Source organism: Tauraco erythrolophus, chromosome 9 (genome assembly GCF_009769465.1).
Source record: "Tauraco erythrolophus isolate bTauEry1 chromosome 9, bTauEry1.pri, whole genome shotgun sequence".
NCBI lineage: Eukaryota > Metazoa > Chordata > Aves > Musophagiformes > Musophagidae > Tauraco > Tauraco erythrolophus.
The window spans coordinates 22743682-22760478 of NC_141473.1; the positions used below are offsets into that span (position 1 = coordinate 22743682).

The 16797-nt window shown below is 46.7% G+C and overlaps 1 protein-coding gene across 1 annotated transcript in view; it reads right to left on the reverse strand.

Moving 5' to 3' along the window:
- Positions 1-1355: 1355 nt before the first annotated feature.
- Positions 1356-16797, reverse strand: part of GBF1 (golgi brefeldin A resistant guanine nucleotide exchange factor 1) — a 110055-nt gene continuing 94613 nt past the window's right edge. The window contains 18 exon segments of the mRNA XM_086616674.1: positions 1356-2952; positions 3298-3435; positions 3643-3820; positions 4056-4169; positions 4744-4845; positions 5208-5338; positions 5699-5849; positions 6837-7024; positions 7431-7677; positions 7985-8148; positions 9769-9991; positions 10208-10361; positions 10811-10905; positions 12260-12331; positions 12922-13045; positions 13147-13211; positions 13721-13897; positions 16678-16771. Of these exon segments, the coding sequence (XP_086472800.1) occupies positions 2669-2952; positions 3298-3435; positions 3643-3820; positions 4056-4169; positions 4744-4845; positions 5208-5338; positions 5699-5849; positions 6837-7024; positions 7431-7677; positions 7985-8148; positions 9769-9991; positions 10208-10361; positions 10811-10905; positions 12260-12331; positions 12922-13045; positions 13147-13211; positions 13721-13897; positions 16678-16771 (2701 nt within the window). The 3' untranslated portion in view covers positions 1356-2668.

Consider the following 16797-nt stretch of genomic DNA (forward strand, 5'->3'; position numbering starts at 1 on the left):
TGACATTCTTTCCATTCCAGTCCTGCTTCCTGCAGTTCCCTCGAGTGGCTTTTGCACCACAATTGTCTGAATTAAGATGTAATGCTCTCAGCACAAACTTGGTTTGCAAACACAGTTTAAACATAGCATTCGCCAAACAACTATCTGAAGGCAGAAGGAAAGACTGTCCACAGTAGTGCTGACATCAAGGCAGTCGACAATTGAGCAATGGTTTACAAAGAGTTAATCATCTAAAGGTTTCAGCAAGCATTTTGGAGACAGCTCAGAAAAACAGAGCTAGAATCTATGTTTCATTTACATAGAATTCTATGTAAATAGAATCGATGGCTCAAAAATACAAGACAGAGAGGCAGGCTGGATACAGAAGAGCCATTGGCAGCACAAGGATTCAAATATATGAATGAAGATGTCTAAGGGCTGGAAGGACACAATCTGGAAGCAGTGGAGAGTGAGGGAGAGAGGGTTACAGCAGTGAAAATATTCCAGGAATGGTGGAATAGGATAAGTGAATCAGGATTTATTGATGGGACTTTCCTAGTATGTGCATCGCTCTTCCATTACGCAATATTTAGACCTTTGCTCATGCAATGCAAACAAACTGCAAGTTTTTAACCCTCTTACCAAGCCCATAGGAGTCTCGTGGAATCCTTGTGATAAGGAAGGCTTCGGAGCCTCACACAGCTCTAAGGACATTGTGGCACTGCATTCATCTTGCCACAAGACAAAGTAGAAAATACCAGGAGGACAGTATGTGTGGTTGTCCATATCCACGGCAAGCATCAGTCCTGGAAGAGCCCAGGGTCTCCGAGTTCAAGTCCTGCCAGTAGAAATGAGGATTTCTTCTGCATCAGACAGAAAATGCTCTTTTCTCTGAAGTCAGCCAGGTTATCATCGAGGTCTGTGTTCTGGCTGCATGCCGAGATGCCGCAGGGCACCTGCTCCTCAGCCCTAGTCTCTGCCCTCTGTCCTGGCAGTGCATGAGCACACACCAACGTAACACCAGGAATTTTACAGCTGACACTAAACTGTTGCCAGAAGCAAGAGCAAACTAGCTGTTACAGCTCTGGTTTGGCCATGATGGGAACCATTTCTGCTTAGTCACTCGATGGCCAGCCTCCACTGCAGCCCCACCATGAGCTGACCATTATGGCAAGTCCCTCCATGCTCCCCCACACTGCTGGGGGATCCTGGTGTATCAAGCCAGGGTGCCGGCAGATGGGCACAGCACCTTGGCAACTAAACACCACTCTTCCCAAGGCTCTGAGCCACAGAACCATGACAGAAAAGGAGTGCAACACTGGAGCATTCATTTACAGGATGTATTTATTACACTGTAAAAAGTCCATTGGATTTGTAGTCATTTACTCTGTATGTACACTGGTTGTACTCCCAACTCCAACCACAGGTTCCTCTCAGTACTGTATACACTGGGTTGGAGTCCCACCCATGCCCCTCCCAGTCACCAGTGGGATTTCCAAGATTGATATTATTGAGAATTTATCCAACTAATTGAGAGAGGAGGAAGAATGGAGATGCAGCGCTTGACAGGCAGCCAGCTCTGCTCTGGGCATGAGAGGGTGGAAGAGCAGGACATCCTTGCTGCAAGGTGGGAGCACAAGAATGACTACCAGGGCTTCAGCTGCAGGGGTGTTCTAGGTGGAGAAGGAGGTGGGATCCCAACAACTAGAAGACGCAGAAGAGTGCAATCTCTGCACAGCTTCCAAGAGAAAGCACAGCAGACTGGCTGGGCATCTGTCAGCAGGTGCCACAGATCCCCACATCTCTAGCTGAAGAGGATGCTCTCATAAGGAATGGGCCTGGATAGTAAGAGGCCAATGTAGTGAGTGGTGGACAACACAGCCCAGCTGTGCACTCCGGGGGATTGGCTCCGTAAGTGCTGTTTGCCACATGGCCGTGGTGCTCTGCTCTCAGCTCACAGGACTCTGCACTTCTTTCTCATCTGCTCAACTAGGCAGAGCCTTCTGAATATGCTCCCTCCACCAGAAAGCCTGATTACATTTACAGGAGGAGGGAAGAAAACAGTGCTGTCCCTACCAGGCTCCCCCACTCCCTGTCTGGCATGGGGATTGCTGGGATCCATGTTGCAGAAGGAAAGCATGTGGCTACAGCAGACAAGAAGCCCTACATAGCAAGCTGGGAGTCGCAGTGTAAGGAATCCATGTTTCTGCACAAAATTCTCAACCTGCTGAACCCAGGCATGCCCAGAGCCCAAACAAAGCAGTGCAACCAGAAGCATGGGCAGGAAAGCTAGGGAATGGCTGGGGAATTGTCCATGGACTGGACTGAATAATCTGAGAAGCAGCCTCTCTCTAGCATGACATCAGAGTTTTCCCTCTTCACCAATTGAACTGGTGGAAGCTTGGTCCCAGGCTGCTGGGTGCGGGTGTTGCCTGGTCCCTGAGATCGTGAAGGCAGGAAGGAGACTGGTCAGTGGAACCAGGCAGCCCTCCAAGAAGACAGGGATTTCTAGGTGGTTGCCCCAAGAAGGGAGCAGAATGTGATGTGCTCCAAGGACAATGTGGCAGCAGCCCTTCTGCTCAGGTTAGCATCATCTTCTAAAAAAAACATGCCTGCTACCAGAGAACATTTGGCCAGCATCCTCCACCCACAGAGCTTCCTCAGCAGACAGTTCTCAGACACCCTCAAACTAATTGACTTCAGAGGTTGTCATGGGGTCAGTGGGCCGTGGAGTAGCTAAGAGGGGAACAGGAGAGGTGGCTTCAATTAGGGCTGGGTTTAGAATGATTGGCAGAGTCATCGGTGGCACCCCAACCTGCAGGGGAGAGGCAAGAGGCTGCAGGATGAGCGGCGGCTGTGCTGTCGTAGGAGGTATGTCTGTAACGGGGCTTGTCTTTGTTGGAGCTGATGCTGGGAAAGGAGAGGCAGAGCTGCTGACGGTGGGTGAGACAGGTGCAGTGGCGCTCTCAGACTCTGGAAAAAGAGACAAAATACATCCTTACACAGGCCCTGACAAAGTCACCTTTCAGCTCAAAGCTAAGCAGGGCTGAAGATCAACTCAGAGGCCTTTTCAGACTTGCCCCTTCCACACACCTTCATACAAGGCCCTGAGGAGCAGGTGCTGATCACAGGCGTTCTGCCTCAGCCTCTGCTCACCCCAGTAACCTCAGCAAGAAGGCCACAACCTATCTATTTGGAAGCACAACAGTTCCACAACACCAGAGGCTTGGTCACTGTAGATCACACTAAACTAAGAAAAAGCAGATCCATGCCACTGTGCTGGGAAGATGATTCCAGAAAGAAGAAAACGGGACTCACCACTGACACCCACTTCACAGGGCTTCTCCAAAGGAGCCAGGTGGGTGGCTGGTCTCACATCCCCCACAGTAGAAGGGGGCAGGGCAGACACTATTGATTTCTGATGCTGCTGCTCCATTGGTATGCTGGGGACAGGATCTAGGAAAAACAAAACAAGCAGTGAGCCTACACACCAGTTTGTCACTCCTTTTGCCCACCCTCGGTTTCCTCTCCTTGTGCCAAGCTCCACAGCCTCCTGCAACTATCACTTCATCAGCATCCAGGTGCTATGGCAGCTGCGTACTAGACAAGGTGCAAGCACTGGGTCCAAGACCTGTTTTCTTAAGGTTTCTCAGCCCCTAGTACCTTGGATGACTGTCTGTTTGAAGAGCTCATCCCGCAGCCTAGGTAAGAAACAGTCAATCCGCTCCCAGGTGATTTCCCAGAGATCTGAGTATCCCGTTCGTGAGTCAGCACTGTGGAATATCCCAGCTGTATCCATTACAAGCAGCATATTCTTCAGAGACTCTGGGATGGCCTCCAGCTGTAATCAGAAACACTCCTCAGGACACAGAGAACGGACATATAGCAATGAACAAAAGCTCAAAACGGCTCATGAGCTGCCTTGGAAACACAGACCAAGGGGAGAGACCATGGAACAAAATGGGTTTGGAAGGATTAAAAGGTTAAAAAAAAAAAAATCAAAACCAAATCACCTTTCAAGGTTAAACCAATGAACAGTTGTTCAAAGCACTGCAGCATCACTTTCAGCACCTTACCAATAAGTCACTGGAGCCAGCATACATGTATTTGTCCATGAAGTCCAGGATTGTCAGCCACAGGGCAGCAAAGGTAGACAGTGAGAGCAGTGGGGAGAGATGCTGTAGGAACACCTAGAAAAAAACACAACTACTTTCAACAAGTAGTATCAGGGCTGCTGCTCATAACTTGACAAGCCACTCTTGCAAATCCGTAATTCCTCCTCCTTGTGGCATGCACAGGCCCAGCCTGAGGACACCAGAAGCCTCCACTCTTCTGAGCTGCATATGTAGAGGAGTGGATCTTGTCTCCTTTGCACAAGGCCACTGCAGTCTGCATCACCATGTCTTCTGGCCCTTCACAGACTGTCTGCCTTATGTCAGTGCTATCAGCCTGTGACATGCATCATTTCACCACTAGAATAGACTGTCTTCAAGCAATGTTGGGTGAAATACTTCTCTCCATCCTTCATAAAGTCACAGACTCCTTTCTGATAACTTTTCTGAAGGCCAGGATCATGGACACAGTGCTGGAAAGAAGGTATGTCCCAACAGCAGAAGGTCATGAAGTCCAGCACTGAAGACAGTCAAATTAGCAAACTGACACCTACCCAGATCAGAGATGCTGAGAAGCTAATACAGCAAACAGTTTGGTCTTCTTGGGGCAGACAGTCTCCCCTGAGCTTTCAGGCAGTAGAAGCATGCTCACCTTGGAGAGCAGTGTTGAGGCTCTCATCCTAGTTTCTTCCATCCCACCAATGTCAGCTGGGCTGATGTTCTCGAGTAGCTTGGTTAGCAGAGGGAACAGCACCTGTTGGATCAGACACACTGGTATTTCAGAACTGAAAAATGACTGATGAGATTTGCACAGACAGCCTTACAGGAAAGAGCTGGCTTTTGGGACTGGTGGCTTCTAGGCAGAGAGCATGGGAGAAGCAATGGGAAGTGGAAATGAGTGAATTCATTTCAATACTCCAAAAGGTTCTGTCAGAAGCCTAAGCAGAGAGGAACTTTTCACAGGATCAGAGTAGTGAATACCTTGTCTGTTGTACTGAACAAGCTGCTAAAGAAGATGGTGCTGAAGTAGGACACCATTCTGACACACCTGCACACAGCTTTTTTCTTCATGACCATGCTGTCCTGTCTACATGCCCAGCCCAACCAGGAGGTTACCTTGTTGAAGCAGGACTCCCATTCCAGGGCATCCAGGGCCTGCAGGTCATGTACCAGGAGGGCCCGCTGCAAGTAAGTGAGTGCCTGCATCCGTACCTGGCGCCGGGCATCACAGCACAGCCAGGCAATACCTGCAAGAGAGGGATTCAGAGCAAAGCCCACAGGGAAGGTGTCACATCCCTATTCCCCCAGTCTAGGATGAAAAGTTTAATGAATATCAAACACTCTCTGGGGAAAAAGAAAGAAAAAGGATTATGCTTGTTCCAGGCCACAGACTGGGAATCTACTGTCAGGTCCAGAAGCACGCTGGCAGCTAACTCATGCTAAAGATACCTTTCCGGGTCTGATCCAAGTTCTTTTTCAATTACAGCAGACCCTAAAAAAACTCTGCTTGCTTTCTGCAGTTAGTTCTTGGCTCCTCAACTTTCCTGAGTGCTGCCATTATTTTACAAGTGTCTCTGCTCACTCTCATCACAAGGGGATGGCTTTACCCTGTAGCAAAGGACACCAGCAGTTGGACCAGAGCGTTCGGGAGTCTGCTTCAATTCTCCTCCCTGCTGTCTCTAGATGGCGGTGCTCCTCCGCCCAGGAGCTGTAGATGGTGGCCGCTCGCGTGTGCAAGGTGTGCATGAGGTCCAGGAGCTGCAAGTCAAGCATCATGGTAAGCAACACACCGGATATAAATTTTTGAAGCAACTCAGGTCTCTGCTCTTGCCCAAACCAATGCTAAAAGGCTCACAGCTACTCAAGCCTGTTTCCTGTGTGTACCTAACCACATACAGCTATGGAGATGGTGTCAGGCCCTACTGTCTGTGCCCTCCCTAAGTGGGCCAGTGCCAGGCATCTTTAGCAAGATTTGTGTCAGTTCATAGCCAGGTCAATCCCATCTTCGAGGAACAGCATCCCAATCCTGCCAGGAGAAAGAATAGAGCCTCCCCTGGCACACAGCATTGATTCTCCCAGGCAGAGGGAGAAATCCAGTGATTCAGCTATGCTGTTCAGGGAACACTCTCTGCAACTTTTTATTTTAAAAAACCAAACCAAGCATGAAGCACATGCAAAGCTCCCTCAGAACAGCTCTGTATGGGCAAACAACAGCACTCTAGTCACTTTACTACTGAACTGAGGCCCAACAGCCTGGCAGTCAGAAGGCTTGTGCCTTCACACCTTTAGAGTACCACCTGGAGAGAGAAACGTCTCCCTCATCCCAGTCCTCTGTACTTGAAACCCCAGTGCCTCAGCCCACAAGGCTTTCCCCACTCCACAAGTTCAGATGCCCTGTCAGACCCCCCACTAATCCTACACGAATCTCACACCTCCACCAAATGCCCTTGATCCACATCCATCTTACCTACTATAGTGACCCACAGCTCCAGACCCCACTCTCCTTGCTTTTCAGAGGACTTCTGTCTCCACTGCTATTCTGCTTTTGCCTGTCCAAATTGCAGTCTTCCTCTTTCACTGCAGAACCACACATTGCCACCAGAGCCACCCTCTGCCATTCAGTGCTCACTAACCCAGGATGCAGGCCCACCTTGCCCCAGGAAGAACACCAGTGACTTCCTAGCAAGGCCCTGAGTATGGGAAAGGAGAGGAGGAAATCCTTGCTATACTTACGTCCTGACTAACCTGTAAAGACAAAGTGTGGTAGCTGGCAGGGATGCTGTCATCCTCGTCTTCATCACTGTGTGTGTGTGCCTGGTGCTGGCTCAAGACCCGTGATCGCCGTGTTGAGCTCTCCTTTGGCTTTTTTTTTTGCCGACTGGATTTACTGTCATACCTGTGGCTCTTCCCCCTCTTCTCCTGGGACTTGTAGCCTAGGGTGAAAGGCAGCAATATACCACATACACATTTCATCACAAAATTTTCTGCCTTTCAACACACAAAGAAGCAATCTTTAACCCCAGCGGAGAGCACTGTCCCATGAAATGAACTATCTGCTTGAAGAGGTAACAAGCAACCCTCAGGAACAGCCTTCAGCAACAGCCGATACTGCTACTTCCACATCAGCTCCAGACCTTCCCTCCATCCCAGAGAGAAGGATAAGGTAAGGTCCCTGCTGCCAGCAGGACCCAGAACACTTTTCTCACAGCAGACTATTTTCTGAGAGTTGGGAACTCATTCCCTGACAGTACTATTTTCTGAGAGTTGGGAACTCATTCCCTTCTTGCTGACTGGCTACCCCAAGCCCAATCCTAATTGTCAAACCAACGGCCATCTTACCCCCATTCAAGCTCGCCTCCACAAAGATGCGGATGGTTTTGACACAGAGCTCGAAGTTCTCTGGTGTAACGTGGGCAGCATCTCGCACAATGAAGGACAGGGACTCTACGCACTTCATGAGAGATTTTGTGTCATGTGGGCCCAAATCCAGCCCCACAGTCAGGCTGTACTGGTTGACAAGAGGAGATGGCCCCAGCCTGCTGAGCCCAGCAGTGGATCTGGAAGTGTCGATGTCATCTTTCCCCACCTGCAGGGCACAGGAAGAGAGTAGTAGGAGATGGTAGCATAACAAGCAGCATCTCAGGCACATGCTGCAAGGGCCTTTCTTCTGAAGCCAACAGGTAACTTCTGTAGGATGCACTTCTCTTCTTCCTCATTTGCCTCCGAGCTTTCTCCTGTCCATCTGCATCTCCTCCCCATGCTCCCTTTACACTGTTAGCTTATCTTAGCTCTCTTTTCTACTGTCTTATTCTTTCTCTCCCTACCACACTCTCTGCCCACAACCATGCTAGGAGCAGTCTTCTTCAGGCACCAGAAGCCCATTGGCTACTTACCACTAGCCAGCCACTGTTCATGACATCCACATCTGTCACTGAGCGATGCATCTTGCCTGGCTTCCCATGGTCTGTGTACACCTCCGAATCAGAGGTGTAGCCACGGTCCAGGTTCATGTCACTTGGGTGATAGGAGGAGGAGACCTCACTGTCTGACTGAGCACCTTCAAGACAAAAGGCATGGGTTTTAGATCAAAGCCAAATCAAGAACTTGGAAGAGTAGCTGTGGATAAGGGAGAAGCAATCCAGATTAATCAGATCAGCACCAGCTAGAAACCACCAGTGGGCCCTGGAAGAAACTGGGCCAGGCCTCCCCTCCTGTGAGAAGAACAACAACTATGACAGGAGCATGAACAGAAGACAGCAGGAAACACATATCTTTGATACTGTTTCTCCACTGCAGATATGTTTGGCTTTCCCCTTCAGAGGGAAGGGGCTTTCCATCCTCTGCTATATCACTTGTCAGCCTGATCATGGATTTAAAAAGGGCAGAAAGTTCAATGCTTTGACCCGGGGGCAAGAATCAGATGTACCACACACTTTAAGAAGTACTGGAGGTGCTATGTTCAGCCAAGACAACTCCAAAAGCACAACACAGAATGACATAACACACGCAGGGCTTCAGGTCACTCAGCTCCACACTAGTACCAATAAAGTCTTTCTCATGAACAGCAATCTACATTAGCATGTTCCACACCTGTCAGATCTTCCCCGACCCTTAGGACAACCTTAAATTTCACATGTTCCAAGCACAGAAATCTTTGCAAGGGCCAACATTTAACCTACTGATATAATGTTATTTAGAAGCAAAAATTTATTCTCTCCATCATTCAGTGTTATCTAGAGAGAGAGATAAGACAGAGAGACTTGCTGTGAACACAGTGCACCAAATGTTTTCAGAAGGAGGTAAAGAAAACTAATGTTATGCCACAGTCAAGTAGTTTGCTCAATCAGCAAAGAAGCATTAAAAAAAAAAAAAGATGGGAGAAGACAGTCCAGCATTAGCCCAGAAAGCAAAGGCCGTAGGGGCAAAATCAGATTTCTCCCATCTGTCTAGCATGAAGCATCAGGACCTAGCAAGGAAGTTCTAGAAAAGCAAAGAGGAAAATGAAGTCTTCTGGAAAAGACTTTTCTTGCTGTTTGCTTTAAAAGTCTGAAGCTGTTAGCCTCAAATACATTGCCAGCTGGCTAAAGTGAAACAGGAAGTTTGCTGAAAAGACAGTCTTTCTAACACAGTCAAGTGAAGTGGGAAATAGTGGGTTGGTCTTGTGGGAATGGTTCAGGCACTCTGATCACAAATGGATTTGGAAATAGGATTTTAAAGAACAACTCCCTTTATGAGATCCTTAAAATGGGGACAGAAAGGAGTCAGTCCCACCAAAGCAGCAAGTATGACAGGAACAACAGCTGAGTTTACTTTACACACCCAAATGAGAGATTAAGGCTATATTACCCAAGGCACCAGACCACAACCAGCAGAAAATGCTCCTTGGGTAGAGCAAAGACCTTCTACAGCTGCTACAACTGATATCAGTTTTCCTCCCACTGCTCCCCCAGGGACCAGCACCTGGACTGCTGCTCACAGAGTACGAAGAGATGGCAGAGACAGGGACAGACCATGGGGTAGGAGGGAACAGCAGGTGCTGGTCTTTAATCTTGCTAATGTAGTTTAATATCAGCTTTGTTTTCTTGCAGTCCCCTTTGCTAATTGAAAAGCTTGAGGAAGCAGCTGCTTATCTGGCAGGCAGGCATCAGATTTCCTAGGAAAAGCTGGCCTGTCTTACCTGTGTCGTTATCTGCCCTTGCTGTAACCTGCAGGGCTGCAGGCGGCTTCACCCCAGACCCAATACACTCCAGGAGGGTGAAGAGTGTGTACCAGTCATCCCCAGAGTGAATGTTGGCAGCATTGGTCTTCAGGAGTTCATGGAGGCCGTAGGCAACCTCATGGCTAACTCTGGACAGCACATTTGGCTTCATCATGAGCAAGATACGTAACGAGAGGAGAACCTGACCAGAGAAAGTGACAAGAATAACAGACTATTACCTACACTCTATTCTCCAGCAAAGTCCCCTTTCATTTATTTAGAGCTACTTACAACTGCTCTTTGTTGCTACCTGCAGCACAGACAGGTTGAATATGGCTCGGTCCAACAGCAATTGGGTTTGCGTGTTGCCAGGTGTAGCCACAAAACCCCAGTAATTTGACTTTCAAAAATCCCTTACCTGTGCGCTGATTTCTTCCCGACGAAGGAGCCGAATCGCCAGTCTCAGCAGCCCCACCACTGCCCTCTCCACCAAGAAGCAGAACTCCATCGCATGGACACAGAGATGATAGAGATGGTCTCGGACAGTTTGCCAGACACAGGTCACACGATCCCTAGCCACAGCAAGGGGAAGGGAAAGGGTAGGATGAAAGGAGATGAGACAAGAGGGATCCAACTACCTCTCCCACAACTCCAGACAACTTAGTATTTCTTCATTTCAATGAAAAACTCCAGTCAGGAGATCTAAGAACAGACACATAGCCAACAAAGCCATCAAGTTTCTTATTTGCTTCATTACTTGCAAAGCAATCAGGTGGGAGGATTCTCCCTCCAGAGTTTAGTTTATGTTCTCCAAATCTCAGCATATCAAGCAATAACTCATGGGTGAACAGCCCCTCTGTTTGCACATGTTAGACTGGAATTGCTAAGCCCCAAAATGACAGCCACATGCTGCTTAAGCTGGCAAATCAAGCACATAAGGAACTCATTCCCTGGACCCAGGCAGCAGCTGCAGTAAAGCAGGGACATTTACAGTGAATTTGCCCGTATTTCAAAGTCATACCTATTCTCTAGCACAATCCTCAGAAGCATCTCCAAGCAGAAGGCAGCATCCTCTTCATCATATGTTTCCTCATCAGGAGTCACAGAAATTAGAGCCTAGAAAAGTCAGGACATGTTTGTGAATCACAAGCCCTCAAAACTGGGGGACCAACAGAATACTTTGACTCTAGGCAAAAATGCGCTCCGCTGTCTGGTGAGGCCATGCATAGTCTATCAAAAATGCATTGGACAGAGGTTGAGCTAAGTATATGGAAAATTATATATATATTTTTATTATGCAAGGTACAATATGAACTTAAAAGACGTTAAACTCAAAGTCTCTCGGATGGAGAGGAATTCTGAAAAGTCAGCAGCTTCTTGCTAAGAATATGTGAAGCATAGAAGAGGCAGACATACCTAGGAATGACTAAAAATACTGGAGCTATTACTCTCAAGCCATCAGCTTGCATATGAAGGGAGAATTCCTGACATAACAGGGGTAAGAGCAAAATGTCCCCCCAGAACTGAGATGGCACACACAAACCAAGTTACCACTTCTCCATGTGGGCCAGCAACACAGTGGTCTTTGTGTGATCCAAACAGCAAGTTCTACTTTAGCTTTTTTAAATATTTGTCTTTGGGGTTTACTCACTTATCTTTATTTTGAAACTCAATACCTATTCTTCTGAACCTTTGCAGCAAGCCTTGATAAATAAACCTTTCCTTTTTTTTTTGCACAAGTCTCAATAGCGTCATGCACCCTGTTGATGAAGCCAGTGAATTGCAATTACAGCATCCTGAAGGGAATGGCATTTGCACTTAAGGAGCCATGGAATCAGTCGGCCCACACAGCATTTCTATCAGGGTTGTATTGCACTATTTGCTATTGGAAATGGTGAGCTGCATCCAGATTCATTCTGCACCCTGGAGTGGTCTCAAACTCTGCACTAACATGAGAAGTCATTACCAGAACCAGGTAAGTAACTACCCCAGAGAGATGAGCTTCTCTAGACCAAAAGCTACTGAGTCCAGCCTTGCTATGTCTCCCACAGCAGCCAGGTATGACACTATCCAGGGGCACACAGTCAAATTTCTGCACAGCTCTTGCCTCTAAAGTGGCCTTTTGGAATGTTCGCCTTAGGCACACAGCACACCAGAAAAGACAAGAAAAAGCATAACCTTAAGCTCCCACACAGAGCTACACATATTTTCAAACACTTACCATGACCTCCTCAAGGCTTTTGGAATGCATTCCACAATTTAATGTCTTCCTATACTACTAAAGCAATTGTAGCTGCCAGCCCAGGAGTTACACGTAACAGCTGAACTAACGACTGGTTTCATATCCCAAATAGGTCCAGGACCTCCTTTGGGGACGGAGGAGCTGGGTGAGTACACAGCACATATCCATGATCATGCATAGCATACTTGTTCCATCACCAGTCCAATCCCTTGACAATATCTCTCTCACCTTCATGAGCTCCTGGAGGGATTCAAGTTGGAGGAATTTGCTTTCTGTGATCAACTTCTCAGGATCACATTGCTGCAAAAGACAGAAAGGAGGACCATGCCTCTGGATGGGGAAGGCATACAAACAGATCCCTCCAGAAACACAGCTTGTTCCCAGCAAAGACACAGATAGTGGCTTTAACACAATTACCTGGAGGAAAACTCCTGCCAGCTAGTTCATTCCTTTAACATCAATTACCTTTAAAAGACCTGATCTGTGCTAGGCAGGTTTTAACAGATAACTCCTCTGTCCACACACTGCTCAAAACCCAGGTTTGTATTTTGTTGGCACTATATGCCTTAACACTGTCTTGGAAAAGATCAGTCATTGGAGAATTTCTTAATTTGTCTATAATTATAGGACTGTGATGCCAAGAGCAGATCTCAGCCTCTTGTGGGGAATCGTTCCTGTTTTCATGCGTTACTACGTTTGCGCGTAACAGTGCATAAAACCCTTGAGCTGTCAATGCAGATACACCCCTCTGTAGTTTCTTACAATTCCCAAGTCCTCTGGAACCTGCAATACTGCACAGAAGCATGCATATTTATCCTTCTGTTGCCTGTTATCCACATAGTACCGTCACCACAAACAAAAGCAGGTTCTTTAACAGACTATATTGTTACCTTTATGCATTCCAGCGCCATTCGCTTTGCCTCCTGTGTCTCTGTAGATGGCCCCCTCATACCAGATTGCTCTGTCCCACTGAGGGTGAGCCAACTAACAAAACTCAGCACTGTAGATTCACCACTGCAAATCAGAAGACACCAGCATCAGTGAGAAAACAAGAAATCATACCATTCTCCAGCTTTGGTACAAAAAGGACTGCCTGGGCCATCTGCACCACTGACCGGTTAGATGGTGTCTCCTCACGTTGCAGATAGATTTTGCCATTAGGATCCACAAAATCTTCAACCTGGAAGACAGACCAGAACATGTATATGATCAATTGCCTACTTCTTTGTAGCCTTCCCCCCAACCTCAAAATGTTTCACTTAGCACACCCAACAGTACACCCCATGAAACAGCACACCCAATCGCCCATGTGTACACAGTCAACCCCAGCTCTTCACCCTCTCACCCCTTCAGTAAAGTGTCACCCCCATCTGGCAATACCAATGTTGTGCTCTAATCCTTCCCCTCTTCTGCACTATATTCAAAATCCGTTCAAGTAAAATGAATGCTGGAATTTCTCAAATCCAAAAAAAAGTAAAATGAGAAAAAAAAAAAAAAAAGAAACTCTGCAAAAGAAGATGGAGCCTGCATGTAACTGGAACACTACACCCTTTGCGGGCTTTCTAGCTCTGTGCACACTTTACCAAAGCCAGGCCTTTGCAAGAGAGCTCTCCTCTTTGAACTGGTTCTATGAGAAGCCAGCTTCTCACTCCCCTACTCTTCAGTTACCCACGGACCGGCTACTATTACCTCCACCATGGCCTTGGGCAGCAGCTCTGCTCGGAAAAGCTGTAGCATGGCCTCCATGATGTTTTTCCAGCCCTCCCGCAGAATGTCACCATGGCGATGGGCCAAGTGAAACACAGTCTTTGCTGCAATATGGGCCTTGGGATTACTTCCAAAAACAGTGGGCAGGTTCTCAATAGACTGTAGGAAAGATGAGGGGGTGGCAATCAGTCAGCAAGAGATGTTTTCAACACAAATTAGGGCAGACTGTTCAGAACTGGTTACGGGAAAGACAACAATTCTGTGTACGATGCTTGGGTAATTCCTCAGCTCATATTCACTTTGCACAAAAATGAAGACAGGACAGCTTACCTGAGACAAGCTGACCCACTGAACCACCTAGACGTTAAGTTCTCCAACAATGACAACAATACAGAACATTTTGAAAGTGCTTGCTGAAAACTCACTAACATTAATTTATTCTGCTATGGGAACTCATTCCAGGATCAAAGCCTTCTACAAAAAGTACCATGTCTCCTCTGGAAGCAGCAACTACCCTGCTCTACTGTTAGAGACGGAAACTATGTCCAAAAGCATTACTGACTTGCAAAACTCCTCCTACCACTACTTAACAGCAAGACTCCACGTAAGAGTGATGAACCCTGACACACAGCCTCCGCCAATAATCGCTGGACCACAATTCCTCATAATCTGTTCAACACACTTACAGCTTTTCAAAATACAGAAAGTGTGCTAAGTCATTTAAACCAACCAAACATATACTGCCAAAACAAGAAAAAACCCAGCAACCATGTGAGCTAGCATCAGACACTGTAAGATGCTCCATGTTTCTGTAGTGGTTAAGCTTATTGCAATGTTCCTTTTGACAAGAGATGGGCTTTGCCGTTCTCTTGCTTATGTGTACAAAACCCATACTTATTTCTTCATCAAGAAAGGAGAGAGAAGACAGGAGGTAGGATGGATTGAAAATGTGGCTCTTCCAATCTCAAACCTGAAGTTCAGAAAAGCTAGCTCTTTCTTCAGCTAGATTGCTGGCAAATCTGTCACCAAAATGGGTCTTTGATCGAGAAGTGAACTCCATTAGAAGTGTCAATCTGGAAATCTGACAACCAATTTGTTTTTTCCATTGTTGCTACGGGGAAACCACATGAATACATAAATCACTGAAGTCTCAGAGTGCAAACAGCAATATGCCTTGTTTTGCACTGTGGCAACAAGCCACAACCACCAAACTAAAACACAGAGGTTTTGCTGCTACTTATACACTGAGTCAGTATGAGTCTTAACTGTGGATCAAGAAGTGGGGCACTCGCTCTTCTTAAATCACTTAATCTCTCTCCATGTTCCTTTCCATTCCTCTTCTTTCAATGCAAGTGGCCATGCACAGCAATTGCAGCGTTTGGAGAGGATGCCTGATCACCAGGATGATCTGACCTGGCAAGTCACTAGCAGCTAAGTGACACTTTGACACTCTTCGCTTGCTTTCTAACAGTTGCTTTTTGTTTTGTCCCCTCAGCTCCTGAAGACAGTGCCTCCTTCTCCCCTTCCACCAGATTGTCTCAAATATTTTTTCAGTTGTCATATTCCACTACTGCCTTCAGGCCTTATAGGAATTTAGGACAGCACAAAGTAATTGGTGTATTTGGAATCTGGCCAAAGATAAGAACTCATAGCCTTCCTCAAATCCAGAAGTCCCTGATTCTACACCACCAAAACACATGCTTGCTTAATTTACACAGACCTCAGACTGCTCCAGATTCCAGTCTCACAACTAGATGGGATGCAGCTGGCAATAGCTGGTGCCTCTGAGGGCTTAGTCTAGTTGCTTCTACTGTGTAAATCTGTGTCAAACAGTTGTTCCACGGCAGACATTCCTCTGTTTGTGTTATCTATTGGTAGTCTTGAGGTCTGGTATGCCTGGAGAGGATCAAGTATTTCATCTTTGCTGTTGTGAGCTGTGTAGGAAGAGGAAATCTAAAGCAATCTCACCGCTTGGGATTTCTTTGTCTTTCAGTAGTCAACCTGGTACTTTTTCACTGCTACCAATGCCAGAATGCAAGTGATACAAAACACCCAGTCCAAACAATTCCATTTTCCTGCAACCTAATTCTACTAACTGGATTAATTTGCAGGACTGGTCCCTTTCTGCTATCCCTTCAAGGGATTTTAAAAAAAAAAAAAAAAATCACCTGTCTTGGCCTTTTTACTCCCATGGTTTCAGTCTTCAATGATCTTGTTCCCTTTTTTGTATGTGTGGCAATTCTATTCTGCTCATTGTGGGCCTTGCACTCGTTCTCAGAGCAGTGCTGTGAGATTCTTTGCAAGTTCTGATCCTTTAAAGGAGTTGCTGTCATGTTCTCCTCAGCACAAAGCATGGTCTGCCACACTGTCGATCACAGTCCAATCCACAGAAACGGTCTTTAGGGCTTGCCAAAAGCAGGGCTAACAGCCGATCTTATTACCAGACTTGACACACCAAGGGATAATTCAAAACATTTGTTTTTCTGACCCTTTTATGCTGTGTGGATGCACAGCTCCTACACTTTGGAAGAACAGCTCACAAAACAGTCCTTCTTGGCACCACATAAGCCCAATAACTAAATATTCATCAGCTGAAATGCATAAGCTTGCTTGGCATCATGGATGATCCCTGCCTTGATCACAGAGAGATTTAAGTCTCCTCAGATCAAGCAGGTGGAATAAACACTTCTACATCATGGCATTCTGCTCTGCACAAACTGTCATTGTGAGCGAGTAGAAGGAAATTTGCACATTTGAACCTATGGAAGTCCTACTTCACTACACACTTTTTGTTGCCTCCTCCAGAAAACTCTGAGCAGGGGCTGACAGATATCTACAGATACTGTGATAACCAAAATAAGCAAATATTACTGCTTAACAGAGAAAGAGAGCTCCAATACACTAAAAGTCATGCTTCCCTCCCCTCCTTGCAAACTTACCTCGCTGCTGAGGGCTGTAAACTTACAGAGAGAAATTATGAGATTGTCAAACACATCACTAAGGCCATAGTGAGCAGAAATCATTGCACATTTCCTGAGGAAAGACAAAACCAGAAAATA